Genomic DNA, 27,089 nt, shown 5'->3' on the forward strand with positions numbered 1-27,089 from the left:
GACTGGTAACAGACGTAATCAAGGACGATACACGGCACAAACTGACCTTATATATGTATAAAATAGAATGAATATAAAGCCATTTTAGCACACGCACACACAATTAAATACTGCACTGAAATACCTTTGAGGAGGAGGAGGAAATGCAGCTTTTTCAAACCGAACATAGTAATTTAGAAATCAGCTCCTCTCCTGGTTTCACAGCTCACACACCTCCTTAGAAAAGTGTTCCCCTTTGCCTGGATGATCTGATTGTAGCAGATACAATCAAGCCAACTAAGTAAGCTTTAGTGCTGACTGACCTAAAGGACGTATCCACTTCAAGGCATACTGACACTGTTCAATAACTTTGTTTTTATTTTTATTTTTTTAAATTTTTTTTTTAAACTTTTTAAACTTTATTTTATATGCATTGACATCAGACCCCCTGGACCTGGAGTTACAGACAGTTGTAACCGCTGGGCCAACTAGCCAACCCATAAGTTTGTTTTTTATTCGTTTTTCAAGACAGGATTTCTCTGTGTAACCCTGGCTGTCATGGAACTTGCTCTGAAGACCAGGCTGGCCTTGAACTCAGAGATCTGACTGTCTCTACCTCCTAAGTGCTAGCATTAGAAGGCATGCGCCACCATGCCTAGCCTAAAAATAAACAACAATTTTTTTAAAGATTTATCTATTATGTATACAATGTTTTTTTTTGCGTGCCTGCCTCCATGCTAGAAGAGGGCATCAGATCTCATTACAGATGGTTGAGAGCAGTCATGTGGTTGATGGGAATTGAACTCAGGACATCTAGAAGAACAGCCAGTGCTCTTAATCTCTGAGCCATCTTTCCAGTTCAAAAATTAATGAATCTTAGAAAAAAAAAAAGCTATGCATGGTGGTCCACACATCTGATCTTACTTAGTACCAGCACTAGGGAGGTTAGGGCAGGAGACTCAAATTCTAGACTTGCCTAAGTAGATAGTGTAACCCTGTCTGAAAAGAAAAAATGAAGAGAGCTTTTGAGAATTTTAAGTCTTGGAGGACACAATCTTCCCCTCAGTAGCCCCTGAAGTCATGTCAAAGAGCACTCTGCTGAACAGATCATTATGTTCTTATCAGTCACTTAGAGCTGGGGCTATGGAAAGTAATGGTCTTGGGAACCTTTACTGTTACCTTGAGAATATTGTATCTGTTGAAGATGCCACCTGCATGACCTCCATCCCTGTGCTCTCGAACAGTGCTCTGCATCTGACAGAAAAGAATCGAAAACACAGACATTAGTTTTGACATTCTGACTTGGGGAACATGGTTTTGCTTCATTTGTTCCTATTTTTTGAGAATCCAAGATAGGATTTGTCTTGAAAGGACAAAAATTCTATAAACTCATGAGTATTATTTTTTCTTCTTTTGAGACTGAGTTTTTCTCTCTGTAGCTCTGGATATTGTGGAACTTGCTCTATAGTCCAGGCTGGCCTTGAACTCAGAAATCTGCCTGCCCCTGACTCGAGGACTGGAATTATCATGAGCATTATCTTCTAGAGATGACTACTAAACATTCTAAAAACATATTTACAGGTGAAAAGTTACATAATGAAAACTAAGATAAAAGAGAATAAAAAATGTTAAACATAAAAGCAAAACAATGGTTTATCTGTGCTTACATTAGCCTAAATAAAGCATAATATATATTTTCTTGAGAGTATGAGCTTTAGAAGTAAATCTCACTGAATTTTATATCTGAGCTTAATTTAAACAGATGAAGCACATGTACATCAGAGTGTAGAGAGACTCGTCAGCAGGATGTGATGGCACACACCTTTAATCCCAGCACTGGGGAGTCAGAGGTAGCCTGGTCTAGAGAGTGAACTCCAGAACAGCCAGGGTTACATATTGAGACCTTGTTTCAAAAAAAGAAAAAAAAAAATCACAAGGGGTGTGTGCGTTAACACTATCTACATGCTGAGAACTGCCTGAGCTTTCTCACTTTGTAACTGCCTCTATAAAGGGAGTGAACACTCGCACTATTTTCAAATGAGAGCCCTCTCCAACAGAATTCTGGTTCAACACTAACAGAAGTAGTAATACAAGTACCTAAAATTAAGGCTAATTAAGAAATTCATTGTAGGGGGCTGGAGAGATGACTCAGTGGTTAGAAGTACTAAGTGCTTTTCTAGAGGACCAAGGTTCAATTCTTAGCATCCACATGGCAGCTGATAACTATAACTTCAGTTCTAGGGGAACCAACACCCTCACACAGACGCTCATGCAGGCAAAACATCAATGGAAAATATAAGTAAATTAAGATAAAAGGAGTGTGTATGTGGGGGAGAAATGCATTATAAATACTTCCAAATTTTCTAGGTGGTGAAAAGAGGGAAAACAAAACAATAAACCAAAAAAAAAATCAAACAAAAATCCCACATTCAAATAGATCTGGAAATGTCTAGGAAGCAGCAACTGAGTCAACAATATGACCATTTTCTTAAGTGTGATGAACATACCTCTTCTTCCACAGACTGAAATTCTTTATCATCAGGAGACAGATCTATGAGAATTGTTCCACTACCAGAGTTGTTTAGAGTTAAATATGGATTAAGACCTATGAAATAAAATGTATAAGTAAAAAACTGACAATAAAATAGCACTAACCCAAAACAATCACATGATTTACCCAATACTACCAAGTCTCCAAAATATTAATTTCATAATAATTTATAGGCTTATAAAAATGTAGAAAGTGCAGACAGGTACACACTTCACCCAACTTTCTCCAGGGTTATATAGAACTTTTTGTAAACATATTACAGTTGTCAAAACTTCCTAACACATGCTTCATTCGGACTGCATAAATTCTTTCTACGAAGTCTCCATCATAAGTCTTCCTCATAGTACAGAATGTGAAAGGATTACTTTATTAAAATAAAAGACTGAACAGTTACTAAAGGAAGTAATTTGAAGAAGAAAATATGTTTATAAACTCATATATCCTCTCTCTTACAGGATCAAAACCATGATAGCACATTATATTCAGATTACTAGAGTGTGTGGTGTATACCTAGCTATATGTGTGTGGGCGCATGTGCCTCTGTATGCAGAGTTGAGAAGCCAGCATCAGGTTCCTCGGCTGAGTTAGAGGCAGTTGCTCAGCTTGTTATTGCTATGTGGGTTCTGAGATCTGAACTCTGGTTCTCATAATCAGGCAACAAGTACTCTTAACCACTAAGCCATTTCTTTTTTTTTTTTAATATTTATTATTTATACAATATTCTGTCTGCGTGTATACCTGCAGGACAGAAGAGGGAACCAGACCTCATTACAGATGGTTGTGAGTCACCATGTGGTTGCTGGGAATTGAACTCAGGACCTTCGGAAGAGCAGGCAATGCTCTTAACTGCTGAGCCATCTCTCCAGCTCCCCCACTAAGCCATTTCTGTAGCTCTACCTCTGCACACTAACTTTTAAAGACTCATCTGTATGTTTGTTTGCATGTATGTATGTACAATGCCTTCAGGGGCCAGAAGAGGACACCTGGAGCTGGAATAGAGAGCTGCAAGCAGCCATGTAAACCCCGGTCTTCTGCAAAATCAGGACACCAGCCCTGCTAGGCCATCTCGTCAGTCCCTCAAGAAACTATTTTTTAACCAAACAGGTTATAGCAGTTTTAGAGACTATTTATGAAAATTTCCTTTCCCTTATTGCTAATGAGTTTATAAACTCTTCAAAATTACTTCCTTTAGTAACTGTTCAGTCTTTTAATAAAGTAATCCTTTCACATTCTGTAACTATGAGGAAGAGTTATGATGGAGACTTGAACAGCCCCAGGCAATTAAAAACCATCCTATAAGTCCATAAAGGTTGTTACCTGACTACTGATAACAAATTCTTTAATAGAGTTTCCAACAAAATCCTTCTAATTTATTTGTCATATCTGCAATATTGCTTTTTTATCTTTCAGTATCTACAAAACCACCAAGCTCTGCTGTCCCCCCACCTTCCTTACTTTCCTATTTTACTCCTTTGTTTTCTTTTTGTGTTTCAAGATAAGGTTTTTCTATGTAGTCCTGACTTTCCTAAACCAGGATGGCCTCAAACACAGAGATCCAACAGACTCATCTGTCCTCCAAGTGCTGGGATTAAAGGTGTGTGCCACCACGTCTCAGCTTCCTTTTTGCTTTTCTGTATCACAGATTCCCCTATTCTCCTCTCTTGTTCCTCCCATTCTCATCATCTTCCTACTTCCATGCTTCACATGCATTTAAATCTAGATTCCACGTGAGAGAAAACAAATGGTATTGATGCAAGTCTGGCTTATTTTTGTTTAACATAATGACCTTCAGGGAGAGCTAGTTTGCTGCAAATGTCATAATTTATTCCACTACAGCTGAATAGAATTGTGTATATGTACCACATTTTTTATATACATTCATCTGCTGATGGACATCTAAGCTGATTCCATTTCCTAGTTCTTGTGAACTGTGCAGTTATTAGACATAGATATGCAACTATCTCTGGGATGTGCTGGTTTAGAGTTCTTTAAGTATACACCCAGGGGTGGTAATATGGAACCATAATTATATATTTAGCTTTACTATTATCGATTGTGGTTGCACTAATTTATGTTCCTATCACTGGTAAGAGAGCATCAGGGTAACTCACCATTTCAGTTTAATGGAAAGTAAAAAATGTGGTTTTGACCCTTAAAATAATTCACTTTTTTTGTTTGTTTGTTTTTCGAGAGGGTTTCTCTAAAGCTTTAGAGCCTGTCCTAAAGCTCTTGTAGACCAGGCTGGCCTCGAACTCACAGAGATCCGCCTGCCTCTGCCTCCCGAGTCCTGGGATTAAAGGCATGTGCTACCACCACCCAGCTAATTTTTACTTAGCTCTGGTACACACAGGTGCTAGCATCTGTTGAGTGAATGTAATTTGCATTTTCCTTCAGCTAACACGTTATGAAAATTCTTCTTCTTCTTTTTTTTTTTTTAAAAAAAAGACTTATTTTATGTACATTGGTGTTTGCCTGCATGCGTGTCTACCTGTGTGAGGGTATCAGATTCCCTGAAACTGGAGTTATAGACAGTTGTGACCTGCCATATGGGTGCTGGGAATTGAACTTGGGTCCTCTGGAAGAGCAGCCAGAGCTCTTAACCGCTGAGCCATCTCTCTAGCCCCTAAAACATTACATATCTTACCGACTGCCTAATATAATTATTATCTAGCATGCTAACATAAGAAAGACACTCATGCTCCAGATCTTTTAACATTTTAACACCTTAGAGCTAGTGTAACTTCACTAATTATATCTTCCCATTTTCCAGGAGCTAAAATAATCTTAAAATTTCTGCATGAGGGGGCTGGAGAGATGGCTCCGAGGGTAAGAGCATTGCCTGCTCTTCCAAAGGTCCTGAGTTCAATTCCCAGCAACCACGTGGTGGCTCACAACCATCTGTAATGAGGTCTGGTGCCCTCTTCTGGCCTGCAGGTATACATGGAATGAATGCTGTATACACAATAAATAAATATTAAAAAAAAATTTCTGCATGAGCCAAGGAATTTTCCTTTGGGTCATATATCTAATAGTAGCATCAGGAAGTTTTAACCATCAGTAGAGGCCTTATCTTTGTTTGAAAACCCTACTAAAAAGAGCCTGTCACAGACTCTAAAGTGTTACACCGAGGCTACCTTTATAGAACACTTACTGTCAAACGGTTATCAAAATGAAATACCTTGCTGTCCAGAGATTAGTCTTTCAACCCCTTTAATCAGCTTGTGTCGATGTCCATAAGCATTGATTCCAATCTCTTTCAGCTCCTTGTGCCCCATCTCAACTAGCACGTCCAAGGTGATCTTATAAAAGAGAATAAAATTATTCAGAATGTTTATTTGGTAGACACATATATTTATATTCTCATAATACTCATCTTTATTTCACATTTTTATTAAGATACATTTTATGTATATGAATGTATTGTCTGTATGTTTGTGCATGCACTGCCCTTGGGAGCTACAAAAGGCTCTCACAACCTCCCCATCCCCTACAACTAGAGTTACAGACAACTGTTAGGAATCAAACCTTGGCCACTTCTACAACTCCATTTCTTATTATTGTATTTTGGATAGCTTTGATAGGAAAACAAATCATGTTAAACTCAAAAAGTTGGAGCAGAATATGTTCAGTCATAAATGTCCTTTCAAACTCCATCCTTCCACCATACTTTCTCACCACTGCTCTCCATCAAAGCCTTCACACAGCGCCTGGCACGGCTCCTCCAGGATGTGGACTATGCTAAGTAGTACCTCTGCATCACTGTTGAAACTCTCACCAAAAATAAACCATTCCCGCTTCATGAAACTGAAGCCATGAATTTTGTTTCATTTCTATAACTTCTATAAAGCCACCTCTACTAAGTCCAGTTAACAATAATCCTTTTCTTCTTTAAATTTACTAAAATCTTTGTCGGACCATAAATTTTCATGTTTCTGTTCCACCTCCCTAACCAGATTGCAGTTCACTGCAGGTTTAAGTGTATAGTAATTATAATTTCTGAACAATCACAAAAGCAATGACAACAAGTAAGTACATGTAGGGGCTAGAGAGACAGCTCACTGGTTAAGAGACAGCTTGTTGCTCTTTCAGAGGACTGGGGTTTGGTCCCCAGTAACCAAGTGGTGGCTTTCAATCATCCATTACTCCAGTTCCAGGGGATCTGACATCCTTTTCTGACCCCATGGGCACCAGGCATGCATGTGGTGCACATAAGCAGGCAAAACACTCATACACATTAAATAAATCTTAAAAAGGATAGGTATATGTAAACTGGCTACTCAGAAAAGCTTAAATGTAGAACTAGCACATTCACATTCTTGTCCACTGCAGACAGCAGTATGTCAGGCTTACGGTGGGCACTGACCGGAATAACAGAACTGAAGAAACGGCTCAAAGATAACTTAATTCAAGGAATCAGGCAACCATGTTATCATGGAGGATGTTCCATTACTACATCTGTCAATTTTCAGATATACTGAACTAAGTGAGACCCCAAAGTCAAGCCAAATCAGGTGACTGATTTCCTGTGTCAACACTCTCAGAGCTGCAGCAGACAGAACACTAGTACACAGTACACTCAGCATGCAGGAGGCCCAGGGTTCAGTACCTAGCACTAAACACAGCAGACGCTCTACTAAAACATTTCCCAATAGCTTATAAGGTTTAAGTAATTTCAAGCATTTTCCAGATTTTGAGTTTCTATGAAACACTAAATCAAACAATACAACTTATTACTCACCTGTTCTCGCTCAAATATATCCATTAAGTGCTCAAGCCCAAGATTCCTTATGAACTGAGTTATACTGAAATCTACGCCTGGATCTGGAAGGAAAAAGTCCAGAACAAAATTTCACATAAGAATAATGTACAATAACACTATAAACATAAATGCTGTCGTGTTACTATATATGTGAAGAATGTATCAAAGAAGCAAAATTACTAATAGCCACTTACGCTATACTAAAAACTAACAAGAATCCTGTAAAACCTGTTTTTTGTTTTTTTTGAGACAGGGTCTCACTACACAGCCTTAGCTAGCCTGGGAAGTCCTCTGTAGACCAGGCTGGTTTCAAACTCAGAAACCCACATATCTGAGTGTGTGTCATCGTGCTCGGCTTAAGCAGTTAAGCAGTGGGTCTTCTCAAATTTAAATATTTCTCATTTTATTTTCAATTAAAAATTTCCTTTTAGCCTTATCTTTAAAAAAAACCAGCCTTCAGGTTCCTTTGTGACAAAACTAATGAAAAAGTTTTAAATGTTGTATTGAGTAAGATGAATTTGACTGGTAAAAAGGACCTGCTTTGTAAACCTGGCAACCCAAGTTCAATCCTTGGAATCCACTTAAAGGGGGAAGTTAAGACCCCACTTTTCAAAGCTGTCATCGGACCTCCAAACACCATGGCACAAGTTTGCACACATGCATGCACACACATATAATAAGTCGCAGTACCACGTTCACCAACTTTCAACTTGAACCGAGTTTCTACAGGAATTCTATTTACATCATTAATAGAAGAAAAAAAATGTGACTATGTTCAAGCTATGTTATTTATTTCATATAAAGAATTGTATTTAAGATTTAAAGGACAATTTCCTACCATTCTAAACGGCAAACATGGAGTTACTATATGAGCTATAGCTATGTTTACAGAATTTCTCACCTTCCTTTCTTTCCAAACTGGTAGCACCTTCTGTTGTACTTGAACCAACTACTGAGGACAGTTCAGAAAAACTCCCAGATAAGTTGTCAAGACTGCTAGCTGCAGAAAGGCTTGAAGGGCTGGATGGACCTGAAGACAGAGCATCTGTGGTAGCTCCGGGGCTCCTCACACCATTGAGCACTTGAGGTTTATAGCATGAAGGTAGAGCAGAGGGGGGCATGGCTGCTGTCAAGAGAGCGCTGACATCGTCTGCCTGGGACACATTACAAGGAGATGAAGTCTGTTACAAACAAGGTTTACAATTCTTCTGTGCCTAATAAGATGCAGTAAAAACAGGACAACCTAGCATTTCACACTGGGTCTGTTATATGACACTGAGAAATACTAGAAAAAAATTAAGAGTGAAACAAACAGGCTGAAACCCAGCTAGCTAATTGTCACTAAATATAAAATGTAATCCAGAGCACCCTTTCCAGGTCACAAGTAAACAAACTGCTAAATTATGCAAAGTACGATGAACAACATGCTAATTTTGACATCACGGCCGAAAGGAAATGAAATTAATTACGGAACAACTAACTGAAAAAACCTTTAATCCTATTATAATAACTCTTACATTAGCAATTCAACCTATACAAAACTTTAGAAAACAGAACCATTTGTAGGTTTTAGAAAACAGTGATTTATTACTCAAAACTGAGAAAACCTTTTTTTTTCTCGGTACAAGATAATTTTAATCAAACTGCTAGGAAAGAACAGTCTCTAAATTCTGTGCTAGACCCGTGTCACTAACGATGTACACTTATTTACCATGCTGAAACAATAAACTAAGGAACAGGCTGGAGAGATGGCCCAGAGGGAAGGTAACTGCCAGTAAGCCTCATGACTTGAGTTTGATCCCTGGTTCGCACATGATATAATGAGATAATGGACTCCCACAAGTAATTCTTTGACTTCTACAGGTATACTGAAGCATATTCAAGCCTCTTTTCCCCAATAAACAATTAAAAAATAATACATAAAAAGATACTAAGTAATAATCAACAGGGATGCTCTCTTGGTTAGTCATTTATAATCTCCACACCCTTACCTTTCTCTTCCTCTTCAATTTGTGCATCTCTTGACCTTACAGTTTGTATATAGTATTTATCTATAAAAAAGACCATTTATTGGGTACATTTTTGTACCTGAATCTAAAGGCTTTAGATATTATTACAACGCTTAATTTCATTAACCAGATATATTTTATCTCTTATAGATGATGCTTCTAAACGTTACAGACTAGGCAACTAGCAAGACTGCAACTGTAAGTAGTAGGGCTTAGGTCAGGCCTAAAGCTCTAAAGTTCATGCATGCTTTCACTCCCCTAAAAACCATCTTTACAATTTTATTTTGTGGGTATGTGTATAATGTGTATGTGTGTATGAGTGTATAAATCTGTGGAGGTTAGGAGTCTTAGGTGATGGTCCTCACTTTTGACCATGTTTGAGATGGTCTCATCACGACTGTGAAGCTGGGTAGTCGACCCTTGGGTTTTTAGAGAACTCCTACCTTTCACATATGCTCATACTATATGTATCCAGATTTTATGTGGGTTCTGGGAATTCAAACTCAGATTCTCACACATGTGCAACGAGTGGTTTACTCAGTTGGCCATCTCCCTAGGCTCTAGGCATTCTCTAGAGCATTTTATTTTTCTTGCCACTAATTATATCTGGTGAATCAATGTTTGGGAGAAATAAACTCTAAATGCTTCCTTCTTAATCAGTTTGGAACCAAAGAGACATTTCTAAGAAATCCTTGTGCAAATATGGTTTGGGGTAATTAGCCTTCTGGGGAACATCTCTTTAAATGCAGTCAAATTAAATCAGTTAGTTGGCCAACTGGTTGGAATAGTCTCTCCATAGAAGACATTATATTTCTCATTCCAAAATGTTTCTTACAAGGTGTGGTGGCACATGCTTGTAATTCTAGCACATGGAGGGGCAGGTAAGAGATGGGTGCAAAGGGCTGGAGATGGCTCAGCAGTTAAGAACCTTTACTTTTCTTCCAGAGGACTCAGATTCACTTTCCAGGCACCCACATCAAGTGGTTTACAACCTGTAACTCCAGTTCCAGAGAATCTGACATTCTCTGGCCTCTTCTGGCATCAGCATACAAGTGGTGCACATAAACATATATAGACGCACATATATGTATAAAAATAAATCTTAAAAATACAAACAAACAAAAAATCCCAACAACTCCAGGCCAGCCTGATAAACAGCAAGTTCCAGGTTAGCCAGGACTATATAACAGACTCTGTTTCAAAGATCCATGTAGGACAAAACTTTCCTTTCTTCTACTTTACTGCTCTGGTGGCAAAGGCAAGAACTGGCGACTGACATAGATTTGGGAGTTACAAAGGAGGTTCCTACATGACTGGCCATGAAAAGAGAAGGGAAAAAAAAATCCTCACTTTATTTTATAAACCTTAAAAAATATTTTAAGCATTAATTTTATTTATTCTGTGGGCATGTATGTGTGTGGGTGCATGTGTGCCAAGGTACACATGTGGAGGTCAAAAGACAACTTGTGGGAGGCAGCTCTCTCTTCTACCAGGTGGGTCCTGGGATTAAACTCAGGCTGTTAGGTCTGACAGCAAGTGCCTGTACCAGCTGAGCCATCTAGCTGGCTCTCACATAGATAGCTCTAAACAGTAACAGGGTAAACAGTAACAATAGGAAGAAGCAGCAAGGAAGGACACAGAATCTTTGCTAATAGCAGGCTTTGCAACTACACCTTGAGGTGCACCTAACTGGGTAAGTTGGTACAATATTCAATTTATAGTACTATGCACTGCAACAAAATTACAGAGGACCGGGGGGGGGGGGGGGGACGGGGACCCTGTTTTGTTTCCCAACTGCTGTTCTTTTCCCCAAAGAATCCAAAGTATACAATAACTGACTAATAATTTATCTACTTATCACAACACCAAAGGACTCCTAAATTTAAATTTGGGCTAAAACCATGCAGACATTTTATGCATGTCATTTGAACTTTCTGAGTTTCAAAGAGCCCATCACTTACTGAAACTAAATCTAAAGGTGTTTGTCCTTCTTGATTTTTAAGAGTAGGATCAGCTCCATGGGCCAACAATAAAGCACAAAGCTGTGTCCGTCCCTTTTGGGCTGCTTCATGTAACGGTGTGAAAGCCCATTTGTCCGTGGCATTGACACACGCATTGTACTTTATCAGTAAAGCTGCTACGTCTACATGCTGTAAAAGAAAATATTCCTGTTACAGTTGGAAATGCTTTATGGCACTTAACTTAAGAAACTGGTTCTGAGCTGGGCATGGAAGTCCACACCTTTGATCCCAGCACTCAGGAGGCAAAAGTAGGCAGGGCTCTGTGAGTCTGAGGCCAGCTTGGTCTACACAGTAAGTTCCAGGACAACCAGAGCTATGTAGAGAGGATCTATCTCAAAACAAAACAAAACAAATCCTGGCTCTGTATCTACCTACCTCATTATTTTCAAACTTATTTTGGAAATAAAAAATAAAGCTATTTCTTCTCAGCATTGTGACTTATGCGTAGTTGCTTAAGAATTACAGTTCAAAATCTAATATAGGAAAATAAACTAATACAACTTCAGTGATTTCTAACTAATTCTTGTGAACATAAATGTAAAAACTAGTAGCCTTCCCCAGTTAGTCAAACTAGACCACTGACAAAGGTCAGTGTTAACCAGAATCTTCAGGGTTGTAGGAAGTCTGTAAAAATGTATCTGAATCTCTAAAGATTCCTATGAAACCTATGGATTTTCTGGACACATACACACAAATCAGTATTTCATCAAAAATAAGGAGACAGGTGCCAAGGATACTACAACAAATGACAAATATATTGCCATGTCACACAGCATCCTTCTAACAGATTAAGAACTAAAACTTCTATGTAATTTAACTTATTTAGTTCTTTGTGAAAGAAGTCACACCAAATTCCATTTAAACTGTGATACTGACATCCTCTTTGAGAAATCACATACATTTTAAAAGGCAACACTGAAGAACTTACCCCATACGATGCTGCATTATGTAAAGGAATGAGTCCTCCTTTGTCTTGGGCATTCACATCAGCTCCATGTTGCAACAAATATTCTGCAACTTCCAAATTATTGTAACCAGCTAATTCAGGAAAGAAGTAGCATTACTTTCACTTATAAATGTAGAAAAATCATGTATTACCCACATAGCTAACATATTTTTGTAGATATTACTAAATTTTATGTAAATCTTAAATTATTAGTATTTTATCTCGTGGAAAAAAAACCCCATTGGCCTAAAACGTTAGAAGCTTTTAGTATTATTTGTTAGTCATTGGTTTTTCAGATCTATCAAATTATAGAAAGACTTTCCTCTATCTATTTAAAAATTCTCTACTTCCAAATCAGGAGGATCTGCACGACACAGGCCAACAACAGGATATCCAAGAGGAGCCCCATGTGAGCCCTTTATTGGTGGTGTGCCAGAAACAAAGGCCTTGAACCAGTTGAATGACCTGTGGCAAGGAACACTTGCAAGTGAAGATAAATGGACAAAGGGTAGGTAAACTGTGTGTCTGTCTCATTGGGCCAAACCACAGTTTACATGATCAGATTCTTCCTTGTTTTGTTTTTTTCTTTTAAATTTGGCTTTGTTTGGAGGGGGGCAGAAGGAGGACATGAGGGGCAGGATAATAAGTGGTATCGGAATGCATGATGTGAAAGCACAAAGAATCAAAAACAAATTAAAAAATAAAACTTCCCTACCGAAGGCCCTGACTTCATGTTGTTACATATAATGTCCTAAGCTCAGGTGTATGACTTCAAGGCTAAAAACCACAGGCACCTAATCATCTAGCTGCAAAACAGGAGACATCTCTCTCGGAAGGTTGTAGAAACAGGCTTCAGCCTAAGGAGAGCACTTAGGAGACAAATTACAGAGCAACCTTAGCACTATGAAGACCAAGAGGAAAGCTCAGAACTCTGAAACATGGTATAACCTGTATCCTGTCAGCTATCTCAGAGTTCTCTTACAGCAAAGTATCTCTAGACACACAATCACAGATGAATTTGTCATTTTCCCCAATATAAAAACAATGATAATGCTTTTAAATGTTTTATCATGTCTATCTTAAAGCACATGTCATCTATTTTTAAGGATTTAAAGCACTGAAACTGTCACAAGGTGTAGTGTTTGTGTGTATTATGTGGGTGAATGTGGGAAGCCAGAGGTAAACATAGTCTTTTCCCCTATTGCTCTCCCCCTCCACTCCTACCCCTTGCAATACGGCTTCTTGGTGTAGTCCTGGTTGTCCTGGAACTCTTTAGATCAGGTTGGCCTCCAACTCAGAAATGTACTTCCTTCTGCCTTCCAAGTGCTGTGATTAAAGGTGTGCACCATGAGGCCTAGCAGCTTTACACTTTAAAAAAAAAATGTGTATTGGGCTGGAGAAATGGCTCAGCAGTTAGGAGCACTGGCTGCTCTTCCAGAGGTCCTGAGTTCAATTCCAAGCACCCACATGATGGCTCACCACCATCTGTAATAAGATCTGGTGCCCTCTTCTGGGCTACAGGTATACATGCAAGCAGAAGACTGTACACATAAGAAATAAAAAAAATTGTGTATTATTTATTGTCTGTACACGTTTGTGATGTACACAAGTCAGAAAACTTGTTGAAGTTGACTCTCTCCTTTCACTATATGGGTTCCGGATATTGAATGCAATTTGTCAGGCTCCTGTGAGGAGTACCTTTACCCACTGAGGGATCTCACAGGTCCCCCACCCGATTATTTGAGGCAAGGTCTCTCACTGAATTTAGAGCCCACTCATTCAGCTAGTCAGGTAGTCAGCAAGCTGCAGAAATGTTCTATCTTTGCCCCTCAGTGCTGGCAAAGTGAACTCAAGTTTTCATGCTTGCATGGCATACAGTTTATGACCGAGTTTCTTCACGGCCCAAATATTAACACTATTAGAAGAGGGTAGATACATTTTGTATATAAAATGTATTTGCAACTCCAGGTGGTGGTAGCACACATCTTTAATCCCAGCACTCAAAAGGCAGAGGCAGGTGGGTTCTCTTGAGTTCAAGGTCTACAGAGCTAGTTCTAGGACAGCCAAGCCTACACAGAGAAACCCTGTCTCAAAAAACAAACCAAACAATGTATTTGCAACTTAAAAAGATAATGTGGACTTAAAATAGTAATGTCAAGGGCTGGAGAGACGGCTCAGCATTAAGAGCATTTGTTCTTGCAGAGGATCTAGATTTGGTTCCCAGCATCAACAGGGCAGCTTACATCCATTTGTAACTCCAGTTCTAGGGGATCTAACGACCTCTACAGGTACCAGGCACACATGTGGCACACAAACATCCATGCAGGCAAAACACCCATGGTACACCATGAAGAAGTGTCAAGGCACCTTCTGGTTGGTTTAATAAAGAGCTGAATGGCCAATAGTTAGGCAGGAGAGGATAGGAGGAACTTCCAGGCAGAGATAGGAACTCAGGCAGAGATTCACAAATGAGAGGTAGCAGGAGTGGGGTGTGGAGTGGGGGGGATGAGAACTGGACATACAGTATGGAGGAGAGGTAATGAGCCATGTGGCAGACTATAGATTAATATAAAGAGGTTAATTTAAGCTATAGGAGTTAGTTGGGAACAAGCCTAAGCTAAAGCTAGGCTTCATAATTAATTAATAAGTCTCTGGGTCAATATTTAAGAGCTCACAGTCCAAAGAAACACTGACTATACACCCATACAAATAAATATAAAATATATATAGCACGAAAAATCTTATAAAAGTTGGGGCTGATGAGATTGCTCAGTGGGGTAAGGGTAGTTGCTTCCAGGCCTGATAATTGAAGTTTGATTCCCAGAACCTACATGGGGGAAGGGAAGTCTTTGAAGACATTCATTTTTGCAGCTAATACTTCAGCTATCATTAGAAAATGAAAACATCAGTTTTCTATGAAGAAGGCTGGTTTATGTAGGCAAGTTTTTTATAACCTTCTTCCAAAGTTCAGACTGACTGGCAGAGCCTATTTCAGCTTTTCTTACTCATTACCCCTCCCCACTTTTCTCTAGACAGGCTGTCTTGGAACTCACTATATACACCAGGCTGGCTTCAAACTCACACAGATCTGCCTGCCTCTGCTGGGATTAAAAATGAGCACCACTACAGCTAGCAATTGTTCTTACTGACTGTAATCAGTGCCAAAAGAAGTGAAATCCAGCCAACAGTTTCACGTATAAACACAATGCTCTGTACAAACACACATACTAGGATAGAACAAAAGCTTTGGTAGATAATTTGACTTGTATCTTTCAAGTTTACTTAGAGGAAATATTTTATTTAAGAGTAAATGCACCCACCACCAAGCCTGACAACCTGAGTTTGATGCCTGGAACCCACATGATAAAAAGATCAGACTCTTAGGAAGCTGTTTTCGGATCTTAAAGCCCGTATCATTCACCACCAAACACAAACAAATAAAATCTTAGCTGTCACCTGTCTAAATCTATTTTCACTTATTTACCTGCCAAATGTAAAGGTGTCGAATGTCGACCTTGGGTATCACGGCAATTTACATTATCAGGTGAGGACAATTTCTTCACTCTGGCTAAACAACCCTTCTTGGCAGCATCTAGCAAAGCTGCATCACCTCTAAGTAGATCTTGGATATCTGTGTCTCCATCTTTAACAAGATCCAGAGGAGTATTACCATCTCGGTTTTTCTTTGTAGGGTCTGCACCATGCTAGGCATGAGGAAAAAAAGGGGGAGAGGGTGAATTAGTGTCTATTTTGTCACTAAGAAAATTGCCAGAGCAAAGAAAATCATTTCATACTAAATCTAAACTGATTGTTATTAATGCTTAAATATCATAGGCAACTATAACACATTAGTAAGTATGTATATAAGAACAGAAAAACCACAGTGAAAGTTTTCAGCTATATAATTTAAAAATTATTATTATTATTTTAGATAGTTTTATGCAGCACAGACTGGTCTTCTGAATTTATTCTGTTGTTGAAGCTGACATTGACCCACTAATCTTCCTGTCTCTACCTCCTATATACTAAGAATACAGGCGTGTACCACTGAGACTGTCCATGTGGTGCTGGGAATAAGTCCCAGGGCCTTGTGCACATTAGACAAGTACTCTACCAACTGAGATACACCTGCAGTCCTTACATTATAATTTTATGAGACCACTGTCAAAAATGTAGTCCATCACTGATTGAATTATCACATGATTGCATTTTTCCATTCTTTAAAACTGCCTCTGACTCCCAGGTGCTAGGTTTTCTAAGGAGTACACAACCACACCTAGCTGCACCCTTCCTTCCTTCCTTCCTTCCTTCCTTCCTTCCTTCCTTCCTTCCTTCCTTCCTTCCTTCCTTCTCTCCTTCCTCTTCTCCTTCTCCTTTCTCTTCTCCTTTTGGTTGTTATTGAGGTAATTTCTCTGTGTAACAGCCCTGCTGTCCTGGAACTTGCTTTGTTGACCAGACAGGCACTGAACTCAGAGATCTGCCTGCCTTTTTTTCCTGAGTGCTGGGATTAAAAAGCGAGCATCACTGCTATGAATGAATCTATGGTGTAATATTTTACAGCAAAGTATCTGTATCTATATTAGACCAGTACCACGAATAATATAGAGTTGTTAAACAAACTGAGCTTATAAACCACATAATGAGCTAAGAAATTTGAGGTTAGATCACCAAACAGGAAAGTCTGAGAGCAACCAGAACGACCACATGCTGGCAAATATATATGTAGATGTAAAAATAATAGATTCTTGACATTTTCCTCTGAAATCTAGTCTCAACGTTGGGTAACTTTTTATATTAGTGTTATCTGAATGATAATCTGAGTATTTTAGGTAATTCACACTGTTCATAGCAAGAATTTAAGCATACCTGGAGCAGAAGCTTGCATATTTCATACTTTCCTTTGGCTGCAGCTTCATGTAAAGGTGTGAACTTCCACAAGTCAGCTACGTTAACTACTGCTCCATGCTTGACAAGAAGTTCTGCAACTTCATAGTGTCCATAAGAACATGCATTGTGCAAAGGCACAAGGCCTCTGAAAAGTTAAATAAGCAGTAATGACGGAAAACATGGTTTAATCTCAGTAATTATAAATAACTAATGAAAGGCATTTCTTGAACTGCCTAAGGGAGTACACTATTCATACTTTGTAGAACTTAAACCTATGGAAAGCAGAAAAAGACTTTTTTGGGGGAAGAATTTCAGTATATCTTAAATGAAGAGAATATGATAAGTATTTACTCAACATCTAGCATTGTGTATTTTTAACAAAAACAATTTTAAGAGTAAAAATTTGCCTCAACGAACACTAAAACTTTAGTACATTAATATCAGTATCAACATCACAAAATGACATCTCTAGCAATTATAAAATGACAAGCAAGATATTATGTAAGTCAATATAATTCGAGCTGCTTATTTATTTATTTATTGAAAAGGTCTCATAATGTAGACCTTATTAGTCTCAAACTTGTGATCTGCCTGCCTCAGCTTCCCCAGTGCTTGGAGTCCAGGTGTGCACCACCATGCTCGGCATAAAACTTTAACGGAAGGGCTGGAGAGATGGCTCAGTGGTTAAGAGCACTGCCTGCTCTTCCAAAGGTCCTGAGTTCAATTCCCGGCAACCACATGGTGGCTCACAACCATCTGTAATGAGGTCTGGTGCCCTCTTCTGGCCTCCAGGCATATGCGTAGACAGAATATTGTATACATAATAAGTAAATAAATAAATATTTAAAAAAAAACTTTAACGGAAGGTAATTAGTTATCATTGCACCAATGTGAGAAAACAAATTATACATTTAAAGAACAGAAGTACTTTTACCATTTATCACAAAAGGTCATATAAGAGCGGAGTGGAGAGCCCCGGCAGCCGCTCCTTACCCCTTGTCTTTAGCGTGCACGTCAGCCCCGTGCTGCAGCAGGTATTCCACCACAGACACTCTGTTGTACCCAGCTGCAAAATGGAGTGGCGTTGATTGACGTCCTTCTATGTCTCTACAGTTGACACTCTGAACAGTACACAGTTTCTGTAGGGTTGAACACACCACACACATGATGCTACATATTTTCATGTCTTGTTCTAACACAATTTAATAGAAATTTCAAATGCCTGCCTTATTTTCTTATCTCATTAAAGAAATTATTTCAGAAACTATTTTTATTTTAGCTTGTCATTTATTGAAAATTCTTCTGGTTCTTTCATATATGCTTTTATCTTCTACTTTTTTTTAAAAAAGTTTTATTTATTTATTTATTGAGTGCTTGTATAGGAGTGCTCTAACTGCATGTGCACCTGTACACCAGAAGAGGGCATTAGATATATATACACAAACCAAAAACTATATACATCTACAGAAAATCTACTATGTAGGAATTCAACAAAATTATTTCAAACAGCTGCGTCTGTCACAATTAGGCAATATAAAGCTTAAAGCTTGTCTTTATAGAAACCTACAGGGTTTCTCTGTGTAGCCCTGGCTGTCCTAGAACTCAGATGGAACTTCTGAGTGCTGGGATTAAAGGTGCGGACCACCACAACCCAGTTATCCTAAACTTTTTATTGTACACGAGTGCTCCCTCAACTTGGAGTAGCCTAATTTTGAAAACGTCTTCAAGGAGAGAAATAATAAAATAAGAAGGCTTTTCTCCCTGGCTATTTTGAAAACTGAAACATTATTGCATTATATAAGAATTATTACTTCACAAAACAGGTAAGTCAAATTCTGATTTATATTACTTGAATTATAAGCCTTGCTCTTTCAAAACATCAGATTTTTGGGTTATTTACCTAGACACACATTTCTGTACCTAACAGGGACACACAACATATACAGTAAGACAGCAATGTGTGTACAGCACAAGTAAAAGAGTCTGAGGGAAGGTGACTCTGGGGAGACTGCTGTCCGGATGGGATAGACAAGCAATCTGGTGCTCTGTAGGAGAAGAGAAATGTTCAGCCCAGCTGAGGAAGAGACCTAATGGATCAGAGCAATGGCAACACTATGCTCACCCAGTAACAGTGGATCCCTAGGCAGATGGGGAAAATGAGTGAACCAGAAGGAATCTGTGCAGACACCTGCACATTTTATGTGTCATCTATAACATAAAACTTTTCTTTTTCTTGGTACTGCTTTTAGACAGGATTTTCCCAAATAGCTCAGGCTGTCTTTAAAGCCTTAATCTTCCTGTCTCTGCCTCCCTACTGTTTGGATTGTGAACTATCACACCTGGTTCATACTTATTTATCCATAAAATAATTTTTATTTTTTTAAAAAAAGGATTATATTATGTTTCTGAATGTTTTGCCTGATGTGTGCTTGTGCTTCACACGAGTATGCGGTATACACGGAGGTCAGAAGGGTGTCACATCCCTGGAGTCAGTTATACATGATTGTAAGTCACCATATGCGTGCTGGGAACTGAATGCAGGGCCTCTGCAAGAATTGCAAGTGTTTCTAAGTTCTAGACTGCTTATTCGGCCACTTAAAACTCTTCTTTTGCAGGGACAAGGACGCTCTTTAAGATAATTGCATTTTATAAGAACACTAAAATTTGCCAATGTGATATTTTCTAAAATATATGTGAAACTAAAGGTCCCCCCTCCATTTCTCAATGTTCCTTATGAAGAAGAATTGGTATTTTTATCCTTATTTAATAAGGTTCATTGATGTAATTGTACAGATTAAACAATGCCAAAATAAAAACCAAAGATTAACAAAAAATTAAGATGGTATCTTACCTTTACAGTTTCTACATCACCAGCCTTTGCAGCTTCAAGCAGCTGTCTGTCTGCCTCTGAGTGACCTGGTGAGATGCCCTCTAGAAAGAGGGGAGAAGAGTGGTTAATTTCCACATAGAAAATAAAACCAAGATTCAAAGGAGTTATATTTTACAAAGTAGTTTCTGAGTTTGCTGGCTTATATATAATCACCACAGGAGAAAAAGCTAAGGTTATGAAAACTTTTGAAAAACATACACTGAACAAAACGCATAAGCACGGTAGTTGTAAAATGCTATTTAAGTGGGGTAAAGAACATAACTGAAGAGAAAGCTCGCCTGCACTATCACCAAGCCATGTGTGAGCACTGGTAAAGAGCAGCCAGCAGCCAGCTGGGCAGTGGTGGCACACGCACGCCTTTAACCCCAGCACTCCAGGAGCCAGTCAGGTGATCTCTGTGAATTTGAGGTCAACCTGCTACAGAGTGAGCTCCAGAGCAGCCAGAGAAACCCTATCTCGGAAAACAAAAACAAAAAAAGAGAGAGGGGAAACAGGAGGAAAAAAAGAAGAAAGAAAAAAAAAGAAAAAAAATAGGGTCTACGTAACCCTGTCTGTCCTGGAACTCAGAGAGATGTGCCTACTTCTGCATACTGAATACCGGAACTAAAGGTGTGCACCATCATGCCTGACAAATCAGCTTTATAAACTTTATAACTTGAGTGTCCTGTAGTGATATTTTGTTTATGTTTTAACAAATAAAGCTTGCCTGAAGACCAGAGTGCATAGCTAAGACATTATAGGCCAGGGAGCAGTGGACACCTTTAACTCCAGCACTTGGGAGACAGAGGCAGGGATCTCTAAATTCAAGGCCACCCTGGGCTACACAAGATTAAATCTGTCAGAGCTCACACAAAGGTGATCCCAGCACTTGGGATCCCACACCTTTAATCCCAGCACTAGGGAGGTGGAGACAGGAGTGATTGGCTGGGCGGAGAGAGGAATATAAGGCGGAAAGGAGACAGGTGTTCAGGGCAGTCTGAGGACAAGATCACCCCTGCAGTCTGAGCACTGATAGAGGTAAAAGGTCTCTCTAGTGGCTGGCTGCACTGCTTCTCTGATCCTTCAACTTTCACCCCCTAATATCTGACCCCAGGTTTTATTTATTAAGAACAATTAGAATTCGTGCTACAGTATCCTGTATTTACTCAGAGAAACTGTGTGGAATTTGCTACTGAACAAGTCCTAATTATAATTTAATGACATTTAAGTATTAAATATAATGAGCTAAGAATTTTAAATTAGGAAGGCCAACATTTCTCAAAAATTTTCTGTTTATTACCAACTCCTACACCTAACACCTGACATGTGAAACCCTTAAAGGTTATCCTTTAAAAAGAATGCCAGAGAGGCACCCGATACCTTGAAGCAGCTGCTGCACATTTTCATTTCCCATCTGCAAGGCAGTGAAACCCTGGAGGGATATGATGTTCGGATCACACCCATAGCTCAGGAGCAGGCGGCAGGTCTGTAGATGGCCACAGTGTGCAGCTCTGTGTAATGACGTCTGTCCAAGACTGTCCAAAGCATTAACCTTAATAATGCAGAAAACACTGAAATGAGCACTGTGGAGCACCATCTAAAAGCATCCAATACTGAAAGTTTCTTTTCTTTTCTTTTCTTTTTAAAAGAAACCAACTGTTCAATTCTAAATTAGGCATTTCCCCCACCTCAATACTAGAGTTACAAATTCCCCAATCCATGAAAACTAGTATCAGAATGAAGGTCCAAGTTTGGGTTAAATATGTGGGTTGCCAAGTACAGTAAATTAAACATTTAAAAAGTTATGCTTAGTTTTAAAGCATTTATGAATTCACCCTATTTAGAACTAGACATTGATTGAAAAAGCTGTGTTCATTGAAATTTTACAGGTCTTTGAGGATACATAATTTTTATGATTGACTCCAAGATATACTACAGTCAGGGACAAGTCTGGAGGTGAGCTAGTATTGAAATTCTCATTCCTACTTAATTAATCTTTTATACCATGTATCATGTAGAATATTATGTGAATAAACATGATACATCTACAATGGAACAATCACCAGTAATACAAAGGCACTGTTGACATGCTGGTTTATCACCAAAATATTATACCAAATGGGAAAACCTTAGACTAAAGAGTAAGCATCTGTGATAGATAAGCCTCAAACAGCTGTTACTGCTCTTGGTAAAGATTGCCTGAGATGAAGGACTTTTATGGATTGAATTCAGGCCTTACACATTGAGACAATCTACCATTGCAGTATCCACTACCCACTTCTTGTCTTAGCCTGTGTTCTTTAATAGATTTTGGTTGAACAGATACACTGTATATGTATATAGGTATAGATTTGTTAAAACTCAGCAACTAAACATTGAAGATTTGCACATTTAATCCCATATAAATTTTGCACCTACAGAAAAACTGTATATAAACATCCAACTTAGTTGATGTGCATACACAGAATATTTAGTATGTGCACAGCAATCTGAGAATGCGTCAAAAATATGACAGGTTGATGAATAAGTAAGATATTATAGCTGGTGATAGTATCAAAGTAGTGGGCACAGAACTATTCTTTTGTAAAATTCTTTCAATTTGGCTGTGTCTTTTAAAGACTACCTCTAAAACCATCTCATTTCCATTCTGCCTCCTTACCATGAAAATATTTTAATATATAACTAACTAATCCTATGTCCACCATTGTCTCTTAAGACATTGGTCAATTAGTAATTCATATCATCAGAGAATATTTCAAGATGGACATAGCAAGATCTCAATGAGCATAAAACTAGAATATGAGTGCAAATGATTACAGAACTGAAAACTTATTTAAAATGTTCAGGACAATGTTTACTCACATACTAAATCATATTTTTTTGAAAACCACCCCCTGAAAACTTTTGAGTGATATATATTATAGTGACCAACTTTTGCTGGTTTGCCTGGGATTTCTTCAGTCTTCACACTATGATACGGGTTTTTAGAAACTACAAGTCCTGGACAGAAGCAAATGAGTGGTCTCCAGTCACAATGGCCCCACTAAGTCTCACAACTCAAACTCAACATGCACCTGTACACTCTTCAAGTAATGTGCCATATGTAAGTAAAAAGTGATTCAGGAAGGCACAGAGCAGAGACAAATGAGGATGCCAAGCAGTCAAGCAGAAACCAACTTTATTTTATTTAGCAATTTACAGTAGGAAAAAATCACGTTTATACATTATCAAGAACTTCCCGAAACCAGAGATTAGGACATTAAAGGTAACAGAAAAAGAAACCAAAAGATTTAAGCAGTTCCTTGAGTGGGTAGAAATCCAAGGAAGGAAAAGTACGAAAAGCTGACCTGCACACCCAGTGAGGACAAGGTCTCAGGCACTCAGGGCCTGTTTTTCCCTCCAACTCACAGCAGCTCCATTTCTGTACCACATACTAAATCTTCACTAAAAATTTTCTTTGAAGAAGGTAAAAATCTTTGGATTAAAAACTGGAAACTCCTGACTGTCATTTCTGCTATGTACATCTTTTACCAAGCATTTTTTTAAATTAAAATTTTGATATTTATTGTCTGTGTGTATGTGCATGCGCGTGTGCAAACGCGCGTGTTTATGTGTGTGTAAGCATGGGGAACTCAGAGGACATCTGGGACTCAGCTTTCGCCTTCCACCATGCTGAGGCAGGGTCTTAATGTTTCTGTCACTCTGCTAACTGGCTGGTGAACTGGCCAATTTCCCCATCTCTCTCCCATTTATCACAACATTGAGATTACAGATGTGTGTCACCACACCTGGCTTTTCAGATGGACACCAAGAGATCGAATTCAGGTAGTTAGGCTTGAATCACAAGCACTTACTTTACACACTAAACCATTTCTCTGGACTCATTACTAATCATACTTTAAAGTTATTGGGTAATGATTTACAGCTTTGATGGAAGTAGCTATTCAAAGGGTAAAATGCTTTGTGCATAAATGCCAACTAAAGAATGTTAATTTACCAATATGGTTACATATGTTTTAAGTCAAATTATTTCTTTACTTGTATTCAAGTTCTTTGTCTTCGTTACAGAAATGGTTGAAAGCACAGACTCTGCACTGGGAAATAAGAGGAGTTATCATATTAACAAAGGGATTCTGGCTGCTGGTCAGAAAAGAAAACCAGGGCAGGACTGGCCCCTACTATAAGAGGCGTTCTGTGTACTATTAAGAAAAGGTCAAGAAAAACTTTGATCAGTGAATTAAAAGGAATGGAACAAGAAGGACATACAGGAACATGTACATACAAATAGACACATAAATTTCCGAACAGTAACAAAAAATAGATTTGGGAAGTTGTCCATAGGACCTCCTCCTAATATCTGTGTATTGAGGAGTATGTATGTGTGTGTGCACACAAGAGTGTATGTGCATTAGGTGTGGCTCCTCACCCTCTACCTTGGTTGTACTTAAGCACTTTCACCTCTGCCTCCCATTCAGCCACAGCAGCACTACTACCTCCTGCTTCACGGGTTCTGGGGATCTGAACTCAGGTCCATATAACTGTGTGGCAAGTACTTTATTCCCCAGCCTGGGCTGTTTTGAATTGTAAACTAAGAGAAAAAAAAACATTTATGACAGAGTGAATAGTTGAAGGAGCTAGCTTGCCACTAAACAGAAAGTAACTCGCTGGATTAGCCAAGATTACCAGAAATGATGTATTATATACCTTTGCTTCATGCTTTACCACTACTTCAACAACGTCATTGTGAGCTTTTTCAGAAGCCACGTGCAGAGGAGTCAAAAATCTTAAAGAGAAAAAGCCAGTCACAATAAGTATATTTTCCATACAAAAAAATAATCAACAACATCAACTGGTTAAAGGTATACTTACTCTTTAGTCTTTTCGTTGGTGTTTGCTCCCTTTCTTAGCAGCAGTTCACATATTTGCTTTCTTTTGGGATATGGAGATGCAGCAGCACAATGCTAAATAATTCAAATTGCAGCATTAATCAAGGACCATACAGAACCATTTTCACTTAAGAACACTTGTGTTTCCAATCAAGGAAATAAATGCAATATAATTTGTTTTATTTTTACTCAACTTTGCTCTTAAAAGACTTTCTACTGGAGAGAATGTGTATTAATTACAAATTCTGACATGCTGGAAAATTCCACAGATCAAATACTATGTGTTATTAAATATTCTGGTTAAACTTTGTCCTCTATTTTTAAAAATGCCACTACTAATAGGATGAATAATGCTACATTTAAAAGGTTAAGTAAAGACTTGAGTATTGGCATTTCCTTTTGCAGTGCTAAAGATTGAATCCGCAGCTTCATTACCACTGAACTATATATCCTCAGCCCTGGGTTTGGGTTGTTACATGAAGAAAGCATACCCCATCTGTTCTGTTCTGAATTCTGCTGGTTTAACAGCACTGATGAGCTAGCTGCTAAGTTGTGTATCTTCCTTAACTGGTTGCTGCAGCAGAAAAAGGAGCTGAATTACCTGTTTGGCACAACCTGTGGTTACCTGTGGCTGCAGCATTTCTGAGTATTAAGGTTTGAAAGAGAAAGGAGGGAGGGATTTGCCTTTTATAAACATTATTTATGGTTATGGCACAAATCTTTACAATCTCAACATTCGGATAATACTTGGGTAAAACCGATACTCAGTATCTGACTAATAATTGACCAAATCTGAAAATTGTGGGCAAAAAATTCTGATTAAAATTTTAAAGCAAAGTTGCTCTATACATCTAAACATACAGTGATTATGAAATCTTTGGTTTTTTTTTAAGATTTATGTATTTATTTTATGTGTATGAGTGCTCTATCTCCATGTACGCCTTTTTGCCAGAAGAGGGCATCAGATCTCACCATAGAGGGCTGTGAGCCACCATGTGGTTAACTGAACTCAGGACCTCTGGAAGAGCAGCCACTGCTCTTAACAGCTGAGCCACCTCTCCAGTCCCTGCTGTTATTAGTCATAAATTTTGTCAGTTCCTCACAATTCATTTTTTGATATTGTTGCAGTCACCAAAATAATTCCTTCACCCTCTCTAGAGTGAAGTTTAATAGGTACACAGTTCTTTTGACACACTAAGGGTAATACTCTAGGACAGTTATTCTGAATATAAATAAATAAATAAAAAGGAGACTGTTTATTTCCAAGAAGTTTTTATTATACTCATCACAATTTAGAGCCCTATCCTTCTGTCTATCCTAGGGAAGGGCCTGCAATCTCTGGAAACAAGAAACTGTCCCTGCACTACAACTACCTATGAACACTTAAGTCCTAGCATGTTTTAAAGTTAAGGACATGATGCTTACAGCAAGATACTTAGAGGAACAACACACACACAGTACATTCTTTCATCTGTGCTGTTTTCCTTTCATTACCTGAGACCACTAAGATCTGATATTACACAGAAAAGCTCCAGAAATGCATGTTTCTGAGAAGTGTGATGAAATCCCGTCCTTTGCGCTGGGATGTTCAGAGTACACAGGCTGCAGATGCTGCTCATTAGTATGTTTACAGCTGTCTTTTACTTACTGGCCCTAAAGTGTGGGGGTAGTTTTGCTGGCAATTATGATATGGCAGGGGCTGGTGAGGTGGCTCAGCAGTTAAGAGTACTGGCTGCTCATCTGGATGACCCAGGTTAAATTCCTGGCACCCACATGGCAGCTAACTGCAACTCCAAGATCTGACACACACACGTACATGCAGGCAAGAACCCAATGCACATAAAGTAAATAAATTTAAAAAACATTAAGTGGCAAATTTCATAGTTTATATTAAGGCATAAGGAAAAAAACATATTATCTATCAGGTAGCCTACTTCACTCATTTCCTTCTACCTAAGGAACATCGTGAAGCTTATATTATGTAGGTTCCTATTTTCTTTTGGAATTTCTACTTTGAAGGTAGACCATGCTTCTGTATTTCACCAATCATCTGGTAGCTCTTGGAGTTCACTACACACGATTACTTTATCATAGTTCCACAAAGGTCACCTCTCTCGCTCCATGCCCTGCCTCCACTTGATTATTTAAGATAATCTTCCTAGTGTGGCTCAGACTAGTCGTA

At 38.6% G+C, this 27,089-nt stretch overlaps 1 protein-coding gene across 2 annotated transcripts in view; it reads right to left on the bottom strand.

Moving 5' to 3' along the window:
• Nucleotides 1-27,089, bottom strand: part of Tnks2 (tankyrase 2) — a 58,955-nt gene that overhangs the window by 9,439 nt on the left and 22,427 nt on the right. Inside the window, exons 10-23 of one of the 2 annotated variants that reach the window (XM_048438916.3) lie at nt 24,891-24,982; nt 24,726-24,804; nt 21,402-21,573; nt 20,004-20,083; nt 18,146-18,291; nt 17,132-17,297; nt 15,750-15,969; nt 12,248-12,357; nt 11,260-11,448; nt 8,191-8,443; nt 7,269-7,351; nt 5,709-5,829; nt 2,487-2,584; nt 1,159-1,233 (exon numbers count right to left, since the gene is read on the bottom strand). In XM_048438916.3, coding sequence (XP_048294873.1) covers nt 1,159-1,233; nt 2,487-2,584; nt 5,709-5,829; nt 7,269-7,351; nt 8,191-8,443; nt 11,260-11,448; nt 12,248-12,357; nt 15,750-15,969; nt 17,132-17,297; nt 18,146-18,291; nt 20,004-20,083; nt 21,402-21,573; nt 24,726-24,804; nt 24,891-24,982 — 1,884 coding nt within the window. The remainder of the gene's footprint in view (nt 1-1,158; nt 1,234-2,486; nt 2,585-5,708; nt 5,830-7,268; nt 7,352-8,190; nt 8,444-11,259; nt 11,449-12,247; nt 12,358-15,749; nt 15,970-17,131; nt 17,298-18,145; nt 18,292-20,003; nt 20,084-21,401; nt 21,574-24,725; nt 24,805-24,890; nt 24,983-27,089) is intronic. The other variant, XM_085693815.2, reaches the window with a different exon arrangement.

The sequence above is a fragment of the Myodes glareolus genome, chromosome 7, assembly GCF_982192425.1.
Source record: "Myodes glareolus chromosome 7, mMyoGla1.1, whole genome shotgun sequence".
Lineage (NCBI taxonomy): Eukaryota > Metazoa > Chordata > Mammalia > Rodentia > Cricetidae > Myodes > Myodes glareolus.